At 41.6% G+C, this 19,872-nt stretch overlaps 1 protein-coding gene across 1 annotated transcript; it reads left to right on the top strand.

Moving 5' to 3' along the window:
* The first annotated feature begins 6,771 nt into the window (after positions 1 to 6,771).
* On the top strand, positions 6,772 to 19,330 carry PRSS35 (serine protease 35). The gene is made up of 2 exons (XM_018078332.3): positions 6,772 to 7,090; positions 13,775 to 19,330. The coding sequence occupies exon 2, from the start codon at positions 13,790 to 13,792 to the stop codon at positions 15,029 to 15,031; it is 1,242 nt and encodes a 413-aa protein (XP_017933821.1). The 5' UTR covers positions 6,772 to 7,090; positions 13,775 to 13,789; the 3' UTR covers positions 15,032 to 19,330.
* Positions 19,331 to 19,872: the final 542 nt, after the last annotated feature.

Here is a 19,872-nt window from a genome sequence, read left to right as displayed (position 1 = left end):
AAATTCCATTATTATTAGTTATTACAGTGTTAATAATTTTAGCAGAAATATCCAGCTTTTTGAGGGTTGTGAATGGAATTTTAAAACAGTATCACTAGGTGTTGTTAGATCAGACTTCATACCTACAGTTTACTAAGAATAAAAAAAAAATTGCCTTGTGATTGAATATTATTCTGAATTCTGGTGAAGTAAACGGTTCTTTTAAGGTGTGTGTTTCCCCTCAGATCTGTATTCATTTTACAAGTTATGCTGCTATAGCTGAAAAATGAGTCTTGTACTCTTCTGAGTATATTTGCAATGGCATTAAATGATTTGTGGTCATCTTCAGTTAACAGTGACAATAATTCTATAATATCTTTGAAGTAAGGCCAAACCACCCTTTTTAACTTTTTTTTGTTTTTAAATGCAATTTCTGTTATTGCATGTTTTCCTACTTTGCTGATACTTCTGGAGGAAGGCTACTTCAATATTCTGTTTGGAAGTACCCCAGTTTTATGTCACCTTTTCTCCCATAACATATTGCTGTTATTTCCTCAGATTTCTTGGAGGTTTTAATACATGCATTTCACTGCCACTCACCCTCTACTGATTTGAATGGTAAGAATAGGCACCATGTCCCTCACCAGTTCATCTTTCTCTGGAATCTCTTTCCTCTCTCTTGGCTCAATCATGCTAAAGGTAGATAAAATCTATTTTATCTAACATGTCAATGTCACTCTATTAACTTTCCTCTGTGGTACACTGTTTCCATTATAGGAATTTAGAAGCTTGGGAAGGGAACGAATATTCAACTTTAGCCAGGCAAATTTGAGTTTTCTTCCAAAGCTTCTCAGGATCTCTGGTCATGCACTTCTTTTCTCCTCACATCAGAATGTCATTTATTCATGTCATAGTCTGCTGCATTGCCATCTATATTTCACTGGTTTTCCAGTAAAGCTGCTGATGAGAATGCCAGTTGGAGGAAACTGTTTCCTTCAATGTATTAGGCTCACAAAAATGGTGTGGCGTTGGTTTTTTTCCTTAACAGTACCTGCTTGCAACCTGCCAACACATTGTGAGTATAAAAATATTTGCCATCTAGCACATCTCCAGAAGTACCTCTTCTTATGGAAATTTTCCTTGAGGAATATGTTCACTTCACATATATATATGTATATAATCTCCATGATGCTACACAGCAGGTAAGAATTGTAGGTTTTACTCTTTTAGCAATGATGAGTGAACCAACTCTCCTTTTCTACTAAACACAAAATTTTACAACAATGAGCCTGTCTGGCTTCATTTTCTGCTGCTATTCAAGGGGGAGAGAAAAATTATATAAGTCAGGAACAGTGTGGTGACTGGGCTATTAACTCACTTCTGTTCTGCACAGTTAAAAGAGCTTCTCTCCTGTGGATTATATGCTTAGACGGAACCACATTTATTTTTGCTTGCTGCCTCACTAAAGAAAGAATTATAGAATCATAGAACAGCCTGGGTTGAAAAGGTTACCTAGCTCCAACCTCCCTGCCATGGCCAAGGACGCCTTTCACATGCATCCGTTTGATTTGCCCACAAGCTTGACATAGTTTTAACTCTGAAATGGGACTTTACCTCTTTGAGCTATTACAAAGTGCATTTTTGCATGTCTACTATTTACCCATATATCTAGTTCCTAAACTCATATTGTGAAACTCAGGTCACAATTAGATGCCTCAATTTTCACATCCCTCCTTCTTTTTGTAATCCGTAAGTTATTGTGTTGGCCACATTGCACTCATTGCTAAGATCCACATTTCTGGCACCATAGTACCTTGTACACCCATACCCTATTTAAAATTAATACCCCTCCAACCTGTACTGTGATGGTCCATTGGTTTATGCAGAATTCTCCTGAATTCTAGCAATTCAGGAGAGCTAGCAATGCTGTTTTCATCCTTTTTTGTCCCCACTGTGTGCACTCTTAAAAAAATGATGTGATGTATTGCAGTTCTTGCATCTTTTTCAAGTTCTCAGAGCCAGGATCTCTAAGATCTGTTTCATTCAGTGTTTTAGTCTAACTGGTCAGCACTGTGTCACAGGCACCTCTGAACAGCACAATAACCAACCCCACTGGTCCACAAAACAAAAGGCCTTCTGTGGCAACAAGCTGCCACAGAAGAGAGACTACCATGGAGACCATTCGTGATCCTGTAAGAAAGATCCATTGTATTTCACATCCCTTTGTTCTGAAAGCACTAGGAATTATCTCACGTCCATTCATCATGAGCCAATGAGTTATCCCAAGTTTAGAGTTTGGGAACTGCAAAAGTGTTAAAACTCACAAAAACTCACAAAAAATAGGCCTGGAACAAGAAAAGTAGAAAGGAAGTGAAACCTATATCAGCTGAGCTGGAAGTGTACCCAGAGGTACTCAAGCTCCAGCTTGAGACTTAAAGTGTGAAGGAAAGGAAGTTACTTGCACTATCCAAGTAATCAGTAGCTTTATGATAAAGCATGTGTACATGTATACATAAGTAGAAGGACCGAAGAGAAGAAAAGAAGAGATTAAAGCTGACTTCTTGCGGGGTATGGCTGAGGACTATGCATTGAACTTTTAATTTTGTTATAGGCATTTGCATTCTTTTTGACACCTACGAACCTTGTTTCAGTTTTCCTGAATTGCACCTGCCTGTTTTCCCTTAAGTCAGATGTGAAAGAATATGTTGTGGGTAGGTATATCTGCCTGCTGAGGCACAATGCACTACAAGGAATAGAATTTGGAGACTGCAGACAAGGCACATTGTTGCTATGATCAAACATTTTTCTCGTGCGTGCAAGACCCACATGAGAGCAGAGTGTGTTCCTCCAGCATCGTAAAGCCAAATGACATTCCAGAAGCAGCTGCCCAGCCAATACGTCCACGCTCAGTGTAGGTTCTCCACTAGGGAAATTTGAAGCTCCTATCTCAAATTTCTACCTGACAAAAAAATCTAGGACAATCTTATTTGGGAACTTTGGAGCTCATTTTGTGGGTTATTCACCCTAAGATAAGATTACAACATATCTGTGACTGAACTCAAACCCAAGGTACATCTGGTGGTAAAAATTTGCTTTTTCTTCTTCTTTATTTTCTTTGCAGATATGCAGGAAGAATTTTGACTGAAGTTAGTACATTCTTGATGTTAATGCAGCTTTTGTTTTACTTTTTTTTTTTAAATTTAGGTATCAGTCTTTCAAAGCTCACTTCCAAGTGAACATCTCTCAGTTGGTAAATGATGTGAAACTTATTTTTGGAACATGTAGGAATAGCAAAAGGGCTCACTAATCTTCTAATAAGATAAAGTTACTTCTGAAGGATAAAATTAGCATGCTGGAAATTTTCCAACAATTATATTTTTACAGCCCTATCATGTATATTATATAGTGTGTTTCTAAAGAATTAGTACTCCAAAATGTATGTTTCTCATGTCTTCTGCAAACTTTATTTTGAGGAAAATGTTAATGTGATAATTTAAAAAACAATATTTATTTATGAAGAATTATCCAAACTGTATAATCTTATTATTACGAAAAATAAAATATTAGTAATGGAATATGCATCCTGATTTTGGCTAATATAGAGTTAATTTTCTTCCTAATAGCTGGTACAGTGCTGTGTTTTGGATTTAGTAGGAGAATCATGTTGATAACACACTGATGTTTCAGCTGTTGCTCAGTAGTGCTTACTCTACATCAAGGACTTTTTCTCATGCTCTGCCAATGAGGAGACACAGAAGAAGCTGGGAGGGAGCAAGGCCAGGACAACTGACCTGAACTGGCCAAAGGGATGTTCCATACCATAGAATATCCTGCCCAGTATATAAACTAGAGCAGTTGGCCAGGAGACGCGGATGACTGGTCGAGGCTGGGCTGCGCTGGGCTTTGGTCAGCAGGTGGTGAGCAACTGTGTTGTGCATCACTTGTCTTTATGGAGGCTTATTCCTCCTTTTTTTTTTTTTGTTATCTCCTTTTTTCCTACTATGATTGTTATTATTGTCATTATTATAGTGTTATACTTTATTTCCATTATTAAACTGTTCTTGTTTCAACCCATGGGTTTTACCTTTTTCTGATTCTCCTCCCAGTCCCACCAGAGTGGGGAGGAGTGAGTGAGTAGCTGAGAGCTTAGTTGCTGGCTGGGGTTAAACCACAACACAGGATTCAAGAAAAAATGGTTTTACATTATTTAAATTTGAAATTTAGATTCTGAAATCAGGAGTCAGAGGACTGATGGATCAAAAGCACACTGATCCCATCATCCAGAGTTCAATAAACAGAAATGAACCTATGATATCTGTATTTTCTGGAAAATGGGAAAGATAGTATAGGACTAGAGAATCGGTTTTTCTAGGGATGATAGGTTACCAATAACAACTTGCTGTGTCCTGCACCATTCAGCTTATTCATAAATGATCTGGAAAAGGGATAAGTAGTCAGATCACAAAGCCTGATGAGGCTATCAAATTATTTAGCTTAATGAAGATGAGACAACCTTGATTATCTGCAGACAAGTTTATGGGAGTGACCAAGCAATAAAATGGCAAATGGAGTTCAGTATAGATAAATGCAAAGTACTGCACAGGGAGGAAAAGGATCCTTACTTCAGGTATGAAAAGGCAGGTTCTGATCTGGTCATTACTTCTCAGGAGAGAGAGTCCTGGAGTTATGAAAGTGGCTCCATGATAACATCAGCCTGGTGATCAACAGATGAAAAAAAAAAGTGTTAAGAAATCAGTAGAGAACAAAACAGATAATATCTTTTTGTTGCCACAGAAATCTATATTTTGCTTGCATTTTTTGTGTAGGTAAAGAATCATAGAAATATTGGTTGAGAGGGACCTCTGCAGGTCACCCAGTCCAACCTTTCCCTTGAAGCAGGACTATTGCCAGATCAGATCAGCTGTGACTTTGTTTAACTGAGTGTTTATCTGAGTGTTGGAAACCACCAAGAATTGGCGATCCCACAACTTGTCTGGGCAATTTGTTACGATGTTGCATGTTCCTTTTGGTGAACAAAGTTTTCCCCATGTCCAGTTTGAACCTCCCAAGCTGCAGTTGTTCTTGCTCAACACAGCTGCCCAATGCAAGTAGCTGTTGTTCCTTGTTTTCTACTTGCCACTGCCAAGAAGTGTTTGGCTGCATCTTCCTTCAGATGCTGTTCTGGTCCCTGAACTTCAGCAGTAAGATGGAAAACAGGAACATATTTCATGTGAAGCACAGCTAACTCGAATAGAATCCTTCAGGTGGGAGAGGAATTACAGAGCATATAATAACAAACTAGTGAGCATCAAATGAAGCTAGCAGTAGCTAGGTTGAAAGTACACAAAAAGAGGCAGGTTTTTGCACAACATGTGTTTGACCTGGGGAACTTGTTACCAGAGCAAGTTGTAGGTGCTACAGATCTATATAGGCTAAAGGGAAGATGGGAAAGTGCCTGACAGAGAAATCTAGTGGCTACTAAAGCCATAGAAACTACATCCGCCTTATAAAAATCTCTGAGTTTGAAATATTGGTGGCAGCGAAAGTGCTGAAGAGGATTATTGCCTTTACTAATGCAACACAATATTGGTCCAGCAAAGCACTTTGTCTGACCCAACGTGGAAGCTCTTATGTTCAAGAAATTGCTTGTAAAACTTAACTGCCTTACCCTCGTTTCTGTCCTGTCTTGTTAATTACACTGGGGAATTCTTCAGCTCATTTTCTCTGGCACACAAATTATTATTATTTCACTTTGTTTTTAAATTGTGCACACAAACAACAACAAAAATAGAACTGCAAGCAAAATTTACGTTTTGAAGAAATCAGCTTCAGACTTCAAAATGAAACTGCAGTTGCTGGCCAAGGCCTTATTTCCAACTGGTTTACATAAGTGGTACCACTAAATTTCAGAAGTTAAGACTTTTAAAGGAAAGATATGCCTATGATTAAGACAACCAAACAGCACTCTGGAGATCTCACTCTGATCTCCAGCAACGCCATAAATTTCCTGATGGTTTTGGCAAATCAGTGGGCCTTCATCTAGGGTGAGCTGAGTTTTCAGTCAATGAACTTAATGAAAGTGCTCAGGATAAGCACTTGCAGAAGTGCTTAGTGAGTGAGCTTTTCACCTTGTGCATTTGTGTGGCAGTGGAAAACTTTGGGGAGGACCCTCTTGTAGTGCAAAGAGGTGATTCATGGAGGAGATACCACTACCCAAAGCTTTCTGCCTTGAGAGGGGAGACAAAAGGGGCGCCGAGGGAAAGGAGGAAGGCAGAAAAAGAGGAAGAGTGGTGAGGAAAGGAGGAAGGTGCTTCTCACCTGGCTTTGAGGCCCTGAAGAGCAGGGATGGTCTGGAGGAGGGGGGTCGGGAGGGTCCCTGAAGAGCGGGACGCCCCAGAGGAGTGGGGCTGGGAGACAGGGTGCGAGGGCAGGGAGCGAGGGCAGGGAGGAGCGGGCAGGCCAGGGTTCGTGGGAACGCCACTCCCCGCAGCCGCAAGCCCCTTCCAGGCTCCTGTGGAGCCGACAGTCGCTCCTCGCCTCCCCCAGGAGCCCTCCGGCGGCTCAGGGCGGAGCCGCCCTCCCTGCGGGCACCACCCGGTCCCGCCACCCATAGAGGTGGCACGGTGCTGCCAGTGCGAGCCCTCCCGCTGTTCCCTTGGGACGGACTCCCTCCGCCTCCCCCCTTGTCCCCGCCTCGCTCCCCCGTCCCGGCAGCCTCTCCCGCCCCGTCCCTGTGCGGGTCATCCCGGCTCTCCGCCCGACGCCGAGAGGAAGCCGCTGCCGGGGCGATGCGACTCCCCGCCCCGCAGGCAGAGCCCCTTCTTCCCTTCCCATCCAAGGAGACACCGGGATCTGCCTCCGCTCCCCTCGGCCCTCCCCCTCGCACCCTCCCGGCTTCCTCCCTCTCGCCTTCTTTTTCTTTCTTTTTTTTTTTCTTTTCCTTTTTCCATCCCCTCCCCCTCCTGGGAAGACCTGGCCGCTCCCCCCGCCCCGTGCTCAGTAGCCGCGGGCTCTGGGCGGTGGACGAGCGGGCGCGGAGCGGGGAGCCGGGAGCCTTTGCCCCGGTGCTGCGGCCGCCGCCTGGCCCCCCGTCCGTCCTGAGGGGTGCCAGGTATGACCAAGACCCTTCCTGTCGTCGGCCGCAGGGGGAGAGGCAGCCCCCAGAGACCTAGGTGGGCAGGAGAGGAGCTGGGGATGGGGGCTGAAGGGGCTGCCCGGGGCCGGGGACCGGGCAGTCCGAGGTAACCGGCGTCTCTAAGGTGATACTCTTTATGCGATGTCGTTCTTCCTACACGGGTCGTTTTAAAAAACTGATGAGGCTGAGCGATGTCAGTACCTTGGGTTTGGCAGCTGGGAGGTTTTGTATAAAGCTCCTGCCTCTTTAGCCTTACGGATATATTTTTGATAGGACTAAAACGTCACACGTTTCTTTGGTACTCATTTCTTAATATTTAAAGCCAGTTTCACAAGACGGCTTAACGGGACTGAGGGAAGGGGCATCTTTATTGGGCTTTCGAGGGGTTGTCTCTGTGCTGTGCCATCTGCAGGGAGCAGGCAAGGAACCTCTTCACCGTTCAAAACAAACTCTCCTCAAATTCTGATTCATAGCCTCAGTATTCGGGCTACCATCCCCGCCGCTCCCCTGGAATTGACACTAATTTCATCCAGATTCGTCACTGCTGGAAGCAGATTTATCTTGGAATAGCAAAAATAAAAGAGCCGTGCCAAGGTATTTGACTTGCAGGCTCTGTAGAAGGGGAACTTCTTTGGATGAGGAGCGGAAAAGCAGAGCCTCACGCGGAAAGCAGGACCAGGGAATGGCTAAGGAGCAGTAGAATTAAAGCCTACCTCCGCAAATCCTCGCCTTTTTTCCGGGAAAGCCCTGAGCTTTAACACGCGAACGCATAGGAGCGGCCGGCAACAGCGGAGAGGGCAGTGGGAAAGCGGCTATCCTGGCAAAGCCATCCCTCCCCGCCGCTTCTCCCACCGGTTCCCGGTCGGTGCCCGCTTGCTGCCGCCCCGGAGCCGCTGCCCGGCTGGCAGGGCTAGACCCCCAGAGTCACTCAGCGGCAGAGCAGCGGACGGGACGCGACCTCTTTCCCCCTCCACCTCCAACTCCTCCCGGCCCGGAGGAGCGGGGAGAAGAGCCCTGCGGCGAGGAGGGTCGGGAGGAGCCCGCCCGGGACCCGGGGGATGGAGCCAAGGGATGGAGCCGCTGCCGGCTGTCCGGGAGCTCCGCCTCGCGGCAGGGGGCGGGGAAGCCCCGCCGGAGGAGAAACCCCTGTCCATTTACCGCCAATTCTTTATTTCCCCCCAGTGTTGAGCTGTTATGCCTGCCGTGTAAAATTAGTTCTTCCTATGCGTACTGAAGCTGCTTAAATTTTGTAAGAGCCAGGAGCGGCAGTGGGTTTTTCCCCGTAAGTCAGAGCAGAGAATGATATCGATGAACATTGAGTGAACACACCCAGAGGAGGGAATGGGGGACAGTGTAGTGGTTTCTACCAGGGAATGTGAGATTTCAAAAATTTGTTCTTTAGTTTGCTTTGTAGAACTGTCAGTTCCAGCTTTCAGGTCATTTCAAGAATGAGGCCAAAAGCAGTTAAAGAAGATGGTTAGTGTAGCAGCCTCTATCAATTTATGATCTGAAAATTGTGTTTAAAATTCTGTAAGCTTAGTTTGAAATGTGTTGACCTTCCTACAGTAAGAAGGAAACCCCAGAGCAGAAGTTGCACTGAACAGACCAAGATAAAAACTGCCAGGTAACTGGGTAGAACTTTTCTTCTGTCTGAGCTACACTGACATGTAAATTCATGATGGGGTAGTCTGAAGAGAAACATATTCTAGTTCTGCTTGACTACAAGCCTTCCCCTGAGCATCTGAGAAGCATTCAGCTGCAGTCAGGTAGGTTATAGTGACAAAATACTTGAAGAATATCCTGAGAAGTTAGGTAGTTTTTGTCCTGTGAATGCAGAAAGATTTGATGTTGGAAGCAAGAAGTGAGAAGAACTGAAAATAGTTTTAATTTCATGGATATACCTGGCAACTGGAATGCCACCAAACATCTGGGTTTGGAAACTGGAGGAAGAATTTTAACAATTTCAGGTAGCTGGGGTTCTCTCTCGCTTTCTAAGTTCCACCTTGTCTTCTAGCAATTCATTCTAGCTTAAAGAGCTGACTCAAGAATTCTAATTATTGTAAGCCAACCCAAAATTTGTATGGGAAAGGAGTGAAGGAAAAGAGAGGGTCAAGCATATTGGGATTTGGAGGAAGACAGGAGATCAGCATGGCAGAAAGGGTAACACGTTGAGGGTTTTTTCTTGCATTCAGCTTGTTGCCTTCTCAGGATTTTTCCTCCCTATCCCGGAGGCTGTATTCTCTCTCCCCTTCCCTCACCCTGCAAAGGTGTCTTTACAGCCATTCACATCCTCATCCTCTGGCAAGAGGAGCCCCTGTGTTTCCCTCTTGTCAGCAACCTGTGCTGGGCCATGGCAACTGCTGACATTGCCCATGCTTGGAGTTGGCTTCGCTCAAACAGTAGAGAGGGGGTGAGTAAACAGAGCTTAAATGCATGGCTGAAAATGACAATGCTGCCTAGTAGGACCTCTGGTCTGTAATGAGAATTACCATTTTTATCAAGTTCCTCAGCTTGGACTTCTTCCAGTTATACTGAAGTGTAGTTAGTTCATTCCCAGTGACAAGTGGTTCATTATAAATGAAGAAAATCTTGGCTTCTAAGAATGCCTTTGTGAGTAGTGAGTACTTGAGTATAGTGTTTCAAATGGGAGGTTCCAAGGCATTTATTGAGGGTTCTGTGCTTTGACTGTTTGCATTTTTTTCTTTTTAAAGAGTGGCAGAAGGGGGCCATAGTACTCCACCCATTTGCTTACAGAAAGTCTCTCTATAAAGCAGAGAGGAAAAAAAGTGAACTTCTCTATAAAGTTAGTTATGAGTCCAGCTAGGAAGACTTCAGCCATCACAGTGGAATGACATCAACCCAGACACATTAAAGACTTTCTATATGAACTAGCAGTTAGTGACTGAACTTTCCTATGGGCTCACAAAGTTCAGCTACAGAGAAATATAAAAAATCCAGACCCTGAGGAAGGACTGAGAAACAGAGAAATATTCTAGGGAAAAATAGAAACATTATTCTTGAGCCTGACATAAGAAACTTTCTCGTTCAACAGCTATATTAGGGTAAAGCAAAGCAAAACCAGTTTTTCCACATTAATATTATTTATCCTAAATTATGTTAGTTTGTGACAGGCTGAAAATAAAGAAAAGAAGATGATTCCTCATACAACCTGTAGTTAAGCTCTGGAATTCCTTGATGCAGAACATTATAGATACAAAATTTTATATGTCTTCAAGGGAAGACTGACAAACTATGGAAGAGAAATAAACTGAGGTTTCCCTACACTACAGAAACTACCTTTGCTTTAAAGTCCATCAGGTACAACTGGTTGTAAGTTAAGAAACTATGAGGGAGGAGGGACATACATGGTTACCTTATTCTTATCCTCTACCCTAGGCATCCACATTTAGCCAGTGTCGGAAACAGGATTTTAGACCTGGCAGGCCTTTGGTCAGGCCAGGAAAGCTATTCTTATGCTGTCATTACAGTATTTTCTTATTTTGACACCTTATAATTTATCCCTAGGTATCACAAAATCACAGAATGGATAAGGTTGGAAGGTACCACAGTGGGTCATCCAGTCTAACCTCCCTGCTCAAGCAGGGTCATCCTAGAACACGTGACACAGGATTGCGTCCAGATAGTTCTTGAATATCTTCAGTGAGGAAGACTCCACAGCCTCTCTAGGCAATCTGTTCCAGTGTGTGGCCACCAGCACAGTAAAGAAGTTTTTCCTCATATTCAGGTGGAACTTCCTGTGCATCAGTTTCTGCCTGTTGCCTCTTGCCCTATTGTTCAGCACCACCAAGAGGAGCCGGGCTCCATCCTCTTGACACCTTCCCTTCAGATACTTATAGACAATGATGAGGTCCTGTCTCAGTCTTCTCAGTCTTCTCAAGGCTGAACATGCCCAGCTCCCTCAGCCTTTCCTTGTAAGAGAGATGCTCCAGTCCCTTATCATCTTTGTAGTCCTCTGCTGGACCCGTTTCAGGAGCTCCATGTCTCTCTTGTACTGAGGGGTCCAGAACTGAGCACAGCACTCCAGATGTGGCCTCACCAGGGCTGAACAGAAGGCCAGGATCATCTCCCTTGACCTGCTGGCAATGCTCTTCCTAAGACACCCTAGGATATCATTGGCCTTCTTGGCCATAAGGGCACACTGCTGGCTCATGGACAGCTTGTTGTCCACCAGGACTCCAGGTCCTCCTTCACAGAGCTGCTTTCCACCAGGTCAGCCCCCACCCAAGCCTGGCGCATAAATGTATTCAAATGGTGCTTGATAATATGTCACCTCTACACAGGCATTCTTGGTCTGACAATTAGTTGTTTTGCCTATACTATGAGGCAGATGGGCGAATTATTTTGTTCACATCTCTACATGAAGAGACGTGGCTATATAAAATCCTCTCCGTGTATGCAGGCATATGTAAAATAGTCATTCCTCTTCAGATTTAGTACTAACTGAGCAATAAACAAACCAACACTTTGAAGGCAACTTTGTATATAAAAGTTAATGTTTAAATGTGTGCTTTTCTGCTATACCAATAACTTAGGCTGTTATGAACAAGTGGTGTCTCTACAAAATCTTGTACCTGAGATGATTCTGCTCTGCTTTCAAAACCTTCAGATGCCTTTTCATATGACTGCATACAACCCAGATCTTAGATCTGTGAGTCACTGTAATCTCCAGATGTCTCAGGGAAGTCCACACATCTTTTCCAAAACCTGAGTTAGCCATTTTAAAGCCAGAGAGGGTTTCCTTATACTGTATTGTAAAATGTGGTTTATGTATATCCTAGTAGGTGAACTCTGGCTCAAACTTGGTGTTCCATGCTGGCCAAGGTAAAAAGTGCCAAAATTATGCTAAAACAAAAACACCCTCTGAATTTGGCATCAGAAGCAACAAGCTGGGGTTGAACTGTAGCGCTTACTTACCTAAAAAATGATAATTATTACTTCTTATAGACAGCAACTATGTCTATAGGGTGAAGATGCCTCAAAACCATAGGAGTCATTGGTCCATTATCCACCTTTAAAAGTCACGTTGCCACTTCTTTTCCCATGTTGTACATACCCTTATTTCTTATGCTAGAGCTAGTCTGTGACCAGGCTGTTTCACTGGGAAGCAGCACTTGTATTATTCTAAACTTAAGAAATGTGGTTATATTTGCCCTGGCTTACACTGTCATTGCAACATAAACCAGAGTTTAACCACATACATATCCTTGAATTGCTTGGCTTTTAAAGTTTAATCATAGGCCTTTTCTTTCTTCACAGCTGAGGTTTCCATGTAATTGGAATGAAGGATGTTGGAACTGAGCACAGGTTTCCCAATGGCAGCCACCAGTAGCTGGATAATGCCACTGACATCACTACTGCCAAAGGAGAAAAATGGTCTTTTCAGTAATGTTTTGAGCTCAGAATCAAGAGTTCTGGGTTCAGTTTCTGGCTCTGCCACAGACTTCTAAAAATCTTACTTTCTTTCTACATGTTTTCCAGCTACAGATGGGAATAATACTGTGTTTTGTCTTTCCCATTGAAAGTATTAGCTCTTTGTGTGGTGCATCACCCCACGTGTGTGGGGTATTCCACATAAGGCACAGACAGCACAGTTCCTGCAGCCTTTGTGGGATTCTACAGGAAAAACGCATGTGATGAATAAGCAGGCTTGTCCCTCCTACTTGGCTGAGCTTTCCTGCATATATATGTAACCTGCATATATATATATGTAGACTCCTCTAGACCAGCAAGATTCTACTTTTCTCACTTGTCTGTCTGTCCCCTCCAACCATGGATTTTTAAGTTCTCTGACATCCTGAGAGAGATTCAGACACCCATACATAGGTAATGAATGAGGTTTTGGTGGCAATGGCACACAGGGGAGGAGATAAAATACAGGATCAGCAGGAGACCCACACCTTCAGAGCAGCTGAAGCTGAAAGTGTTTAAAATAGGCTGTGACCCCTTTTAAGGTGCCCAGATTGTGGGCACTGTGACAATCAAGACAACATAACCTTTGTAAGAGGAAAGGAAATCTTCCTAATTTGGTTCCTTGGAATAGCAATTAGCAAAGTGCCTTTTTTCATAATAGGCAGATTCATAGTTCTTAGCTGGGTGGGTAATGCAGAACTATGTGTGACTTAAAGGTCTTACTTTTTGGTCATTACATGAAAGAGCACAATTGTTCTGGTTTTCTAAGGGTCTCACAAGTGTGGTCTGTCTATCCATCTCTGCTTGGATCCCAACTTTTGAATACATGGGTGATTTTCAACTATGTTCTACCTTCAACCATAGAGAAGAGAAGCAGAAACATAATACATAATTGTGTTTCTATGGGATAAATAAAACCAGGTTGCTCTGTGCTCCAGTGAGCGGAATGACTCCACTGAGGGAAAAGCAGGTAAAACTCAGCTGGTTTCACCTTCCAGTAGGTAGCTCAGCATGGTTTTTGGCTGAATTGTCTGCATTCATCTTGCTAGAGACCATTGGAAGAGTTGGAGGCAATACAGGAAAATATTTGAGGCATTTCTATTTTGAGCAGAGTGTCGAATTCTGTTCCACTGATGTCAGTTCTAATATTGCATGATTATACTTTGAAGATACTAAGATAGCTGTGTATATTTCCAAAGTGTATTTTCAAATCTCTCTTTCTTGTTTTAGAAAAAATTAAATAAAATGGAGCACATGTTACTGCTATTCATATTTTTCATACCTATATTGGGTCTCAGTAATGGAACGGAAACTGAACAAGATTTTACTTGGCACTTAAAGAAGATTCCCCAGATTGTGAGAGAAAGAACTTTCTCCCTTGACAGCCCTAAATTTGAAGCAAAAACCAAATTAGAGCTGAACAGTGTATGTGGAATTGAGTGTCAAAGAAAACTGCCAGTGCCAAGCTTGTCTGACTTGAAGGACCTCTTATCCTATGAGACTGTTTTTGAAAATGGCACACGGACCCTGACTGAAGTGAATGTCCTCGGAGCAGTGCTTGACCCAGCTGGAAACACAACCACACGAAGGTCTTTGAGGAAGAAGAGGCAGATATATGGAACGGACAGTAGGTTCAGCATCTATGACAAGCGGTTTATGACCAACTTTCCATTCAACACAGCTGTGAAGGTCTCCACTGGCTGCAGTGGCATTCTCATTTCCCCCAAGCACGTGCTGACAGCAGCCCACTGTCTGCACAATGGCAAGGATTATGTCAAGGGCAGCAAAAGACTGAGGGTGGGCCTGATGAAGACGAAATCCAGAGGCAATGGCAGGAAACGCAAAGGTGCTAAAAGAAGTAGGAGAGAAGTTTCTACGGCCAAAGAGGATCCCAAAGTTGCCACAGAACAAAGTCAACAATCCAAAGGCGACAGGAAAAGGCAGAGGAGGCCTGGGAGGAAGCAAGGGACCTCAGATGGCATGCCCTCCTTCCAGTGGACCAGAGTGAAGAGTACCCACATCCCAAAAGGCTGGTTTAAGGGTGTTTCTGGGGATATTGCCCTGGATTATGATTATGCTGTTCTTGAGCTCAAGCGTCCCCACAAAAGGAAATACATGGAGCTGGGAATCAGCCCAACAATCAAAATGATGCCTGGGAGCATGATCCACTTCTCAGGTTTTGACAATGATCGGTCTGGGCAGCTGGTCTATAGATTTTGTAGCATATCTGATGAGTCCAACGATCTCTTTTACCAGTACTGTGATGCTGAGCCTGGCTCCACTGGATCTGGCATCTATCTGCGTCTTAAGGAGCCAAACAAAAAGAAGTGGAAACGCAAGATCATTGCTGTTTACTCAGGCCATCAGTGGGTGGATATCAATGGTGAACAGCAGGATTACAATGTAGCAGTAAGAATTACTCCTCTCAAATATGCCCAGATTTGCTTCTGGATACATGGGAATGATGGGAATTGCACACAAGGCTGAAGAGAGCTGAATCTTACTTGCTTAGCACCTGTACTGCTATAGAGTGAAAGTCAGCTGCAGCAGTTACTGGAAGAACATCACTCCGTGTCAGAATGTTTTTGAACTCAAAGCTCACAAGTAATGCTATAGTAACTTGAGGAATGCTGAAATGCTGGGGGATGGGTAGAATTGTCAGACAAAATCTTTCTAATTGTAATCAACCCTAGACATGCACTTAAAATCTCAAACTATATTTCTGTTTGCATTTGTGATAAATTCAAATCATTCACATGAGAAAAAAAATGACTGCACCTGTTAGTCATTTTTTTTTCCAAATGGAAGGGTTGAAACATCCCCAACTGGTATTATTAAACAATATCTATTTTTTTTCCAATGGATTTACTTTTCTCAGGGTTCTGTTCCACTTTTTCAAATTCAAGTAGAGCATATTACTGTATGTGCAGAATGATTCAGAGAACTGCACGAGAATAAGACATTATTCTGGCATTCTCTAAAGACCACAGCTCCATGTTGAGAAGCAGCAGTATAGTTCATGCTTGTTAGTTTGGAAAACTTCCTCTTCTGGTTGCCACAGGAACACTTCCACGGAAATTTCAAATTTATGTAGCTGAGGGTTAGACCTTAGACAAATTTCACTCCATTGCTCAGTAAAAACAGCAAAAAGAAACTAACCAACATAGTTTCCGTATTTTGAAGAAGAAGAAACATCAGGAAATAATTTAATGCCTTTGAATTTTCTTTGAGAAGTTATAGAAGTCTTAAACACATGCATTTGCATTACAATTAGTATTTGGAGAGCTGTAGGTTTAGTTCTTAGTTAAATGTTTAGCTCTGCCATTGGGAGAAGTCACTGACTCCTGAAGTGGCTATTTGACAATCACTTAGATCATTTAAATATCCCAGATTATATATTTTTTGGGTGCTAAACATTTCTTCAGTTTTTATGAATTACTTTTATCTGAGTTCAGCTTCATAGATAGGATAGTATGTATTACACTGGGCATTGGAAATCAGTATTTTAGTTTGGCTTCATACAGTTTTGCAAAGTAGGTGGTTTTAATCATGTCATATTCAGACTCCAACTTTCCCAAGTAAATTATAGCACTTTCTGAATGTTAGAAATACCCTGTACATTATAACAGGTATCTTGTTAGGTAGCAGCAGCAGTTAGCAAATAATTTGGTTCAATATGTTTGCAGAACCATATATTTAATGAAAACAAAAACTGAGCTTGACTTTTACACATCTTTAAACACAAACCACCTACTTAAAAATTGTTGATGATTGCTACACAAGTCTATATCTTTTATTTTATGTCAAGAGTCTGAAGCGCACAGAATTGTTATGGTGCTACGTTAATCTAATAACATTAAGTGATACTGTGCCTTTCTGATCATATCCTTTGGGTTGCAATACTTTTAGAATATTCACCACCATAATATTTAATTTTTTTTACCATAAATTTATGCTGACCAAAATACATTTTCTTCCTTTGCAGAAGAAAAAAATATAACAAGTTTTAAAAATATTATCTGTTTGTTGGAATCTTTAAAACATACTTGTAATATCTTTAGATGAAATAAGATGATTTTTAATAACCCACTTTTTTTTAGATGATTGAAAGTATATAACCTGACACACTGAATGTGCAGGCAACTTTCTTTGTCATATCATTGCCAAAGCATAAAAATTTAGGACTTGCATCCATATCGTAACTCTAACAATATTTCATTAATTGGAAGAGATCTCACTTTAAAGAAACTATTTCTTTTAATGTCAGCCTTTCCAGGGAACAGGGAACACTTACCTTTTCTTTTTTTTTTTTTTTTTTAAATTTTATTTTGTGTGATTGTTTGCAGAAAACTAATAATAATTTTTACAGTTCAGAAATTAATCTCTAAGATTTTACGGTTAATTATTTTTTATTGTTGTTAACATCTCTATTAAGATACACGGCTTTGCTGACAGCAATTTTAAATCACCTCAGTCCAGTATTTAATACTCTTGTTCTATGCAACAGGCCTACAATATTCTTTAGTCAGCTCTGTAATGTTTTTCTTAAGTGCCTTTTTCCATAGTTACTGTGACAAATAAGGTACCACATCATTAATCTAAGACAACTCAAGTCCATGGATTTTTTTACAATTATCCTCATTGTTGATTTGGGTCCAAAACTGATCAAGATAAGGTGGCTTAGTAAATTCTTTATTTTGTTGAGTTTTATTTAGGTGTGTTCCTTAGGAGCAAAAATATAATGTATTCCTTTATCAGTTTGGGAATTGGAAAAAGGTAAGAATGAAAAATGTTGATGTCAGCTTGCAAATGGTCTTTTTATGATAATCATCTGCTGTAAATATCTCAGCTGTGACCTGAAGTTCTCATACCAGGCTGATGACAAATGTTTATCTCCAGAGAATAAATATTAAATGCTCAGTGCCTCATTTTATGAGAGATTAAAAAGGTTGTCCAGAGCAACATAAAAATTAATCAAAACTATATACACATATCTGTATCTATACAAACCTCTGTGTCTGAGTGCACATGCACAAACACATGCAAAGGTACAGGTGTGTAGAAAGAGCATGTGCTGTTTGTATTGGGTCAGCACCTCCAGGCAAGGGAATGCAGGCATAAGAAAACCCAGACAAAATGTTATTCCTATTATCTCTGCATGCCAGGCAGTATTTCAGTCTGTCACTTGGCCTAATAGAGCAGGAAATACTTAATGTAGGCATTGGGACTACCTACTACAGGGTCTTCTGGAATAGTTAATAAATTTGAGTACTTACACACAATCCCAGGAGTTCAATGTTCTGCATAGAGCTCTTGGTACCAACCACTGCAAAGGGGTCAAGAATTTCTGAGCCGTGATCATCTCAGATTTCCTTAAAAACCCGGCAGTTGCTATCTAGTTATTGATGAGAAAATGTGAGGAGGGGGTGTTCTTAGTAGGTTAGATCTTGCTGTTGTCTAGGACACCATCATCAAGGTTGGGTTTTGAGCCTTATGATGTTTTCCTAAAGGATTTTTCCTCTTTCAGGCACCATGCTGTACATCATTTGTTTTCATCAGTACTAATGCTTTCCCACAAGAGTTGGTATAGTAGATCTTTAACTGTATTCCTGGCTTTAGGAGAAAACCATATTCAGTCAAATCTCTTTTCTGGTAGGGGGGCTACTGGAGTTAAAAAGTAAATTTTTTTCTGGGCCAAAGATAAACTTCATATACAAGCCATTAACACACCCACACCAGCTTCTGCAAGGTATTTGTGCATGTGTTTAATCTGAGGCTCTGAGACATACAGTGGAAGTCAAGAGGCTTAAATGCAATGTGAAAAATTAAGTTGTTATTATCTCAACAAAAGAAAAGCACTGTGTTACATAGCAAAATTATTTGTTATCTGAGGTATAGAGGACCCAGTGCTTTAAAAATTGCTTAAAGAAACTCCTTGACTTAGTTCATAACTTACCATCTAAATTTTGCAGATTTATGAGTCTGTGTGGAATATGAATCAGCACGAATATGGCTTAAGTAAAAAAATATTTCATCTACAAGTGGAGAAGAGAAGCAGCTGGGGAGTTCTTTCTATTCTGCTGATAAGGGATGAACTGGCAGCAAATAGCATACAATGCAGAGAGAACAAGAGAAGTAGAGGGTATGGAAGACTGGGGAGATGGATGTGGTATCCAAGGGATAAAGAAAGTGTGAAAAGTAACAGATGAAATGGCTGCAAGGTAGCAGAGGGACCTATTGTAAGAAAGAGTAGGCAGCTGGTAAAGACTTAACAGTATAAATTAAAATGTGAAATCCACAAGTTTCATGAACAACGTTTTGCTGTTAAAGATGAGGCCCTTCTTCCCAGCCAACAGCAACAAGGAAAGGGCTGTGAGAGGGCTCAGGCTGTGGCAGGGACCCCTAGCAGGCAGGGGGTTTTGACCTTGATCTACAATCCCTGCCTGAATTCGCAGGGATTACACTTCTGTTCATTTAAGATCCTTGGAAAGCAGCAGATCCATGTTCTGACCTAAAGGTTTGGCAGTGTGAACCTCCCAATACACTGGATTACCAAGAGTGTAGTGAGTAAAGGGAGTTTCTCAAACCTGACCTTCTGTTGTTATTCCTGTAAAGGCTGTTTCCCATTGGAAAAAAAAAATAAAACAAAAAATCTCCAACTTGAGGCATTTAAATGTTGGCTCAATTTTTTTGCATGTACCTAGAAATTCTAGCCAATAAATTTTCTTTCAAATGTATTATGTTTGTGTTTGATATCTTCATACAAATTTAATCAACTGCTTCCAATTTTAAAGCACAGAATATTGGAGATACTTCCATCTACAAATTACTGGATTACAGAATGACTGGGGGAAAAATAAAGAATATTATTAAATTGAAAGCTTAAAATTTCACTCTAATCTCAAAGGATTTAGAAGTATATTTGGGTCCCCTTTGCACCAGCCTTTTGCTCTAAGTGTCAGAATATCTAGGTCAAAAATGTCCAGAGGTAGCTTTGATGTTTCTTTAATGTTCTTAACTTTTTAAACACTGACAGAAAACTTCATAATATTTTTAGCTGCACAAGATGACAATTCATTTGAGAAAATAAATGCAAATGTTTACTATGTTAAGATATTATATGATGCACTTACTATGCCAATAAATATGTTCTGTTGTTTTTCTTTTCCTCTGTCATGATACAGTTTGTTAGCTATGGTTGTATTACACAAACTTCATTCTGTAAATGCCTGTAATGTGTTATCAGTGAATCATCTGGGACGTGACCTTAGAAGATGCTAATGTCTCTTTAAATTTGTTCTGGGAAAAAACCTCCCTGTCTTGAGGAT

Source organism: Manacus vitellinus, unplaced genomic scaffold (genome assembly GCF_001715985.3).
Source record: "Manacus vitellinus isolate BGI_N305 unplaced genomic scaffold, ASM171598v3 scaffold_4_pilon, whole genome shotgun sequence".
Classification (NCBI taxonomy): Eukaryota; Metazoa; Chordata; class Aves; order Passeriformes; family Pipridae; genus Manacus; species Manacus vitellinus.
The sequence above is the reverse complement of the archived record's forward strand: the minus strand, read 5'-3'. Positions and strand labels throughout refer to the sequence as shown.

Coding starts and splice junctions, on each gene's coding strand:
- PRSS35 (XM_018078332.3), top strand. CDS start 13,790: ATGGAGCACATGTTACTGCTATTCATATTTTTCATACCTATATTGGGT.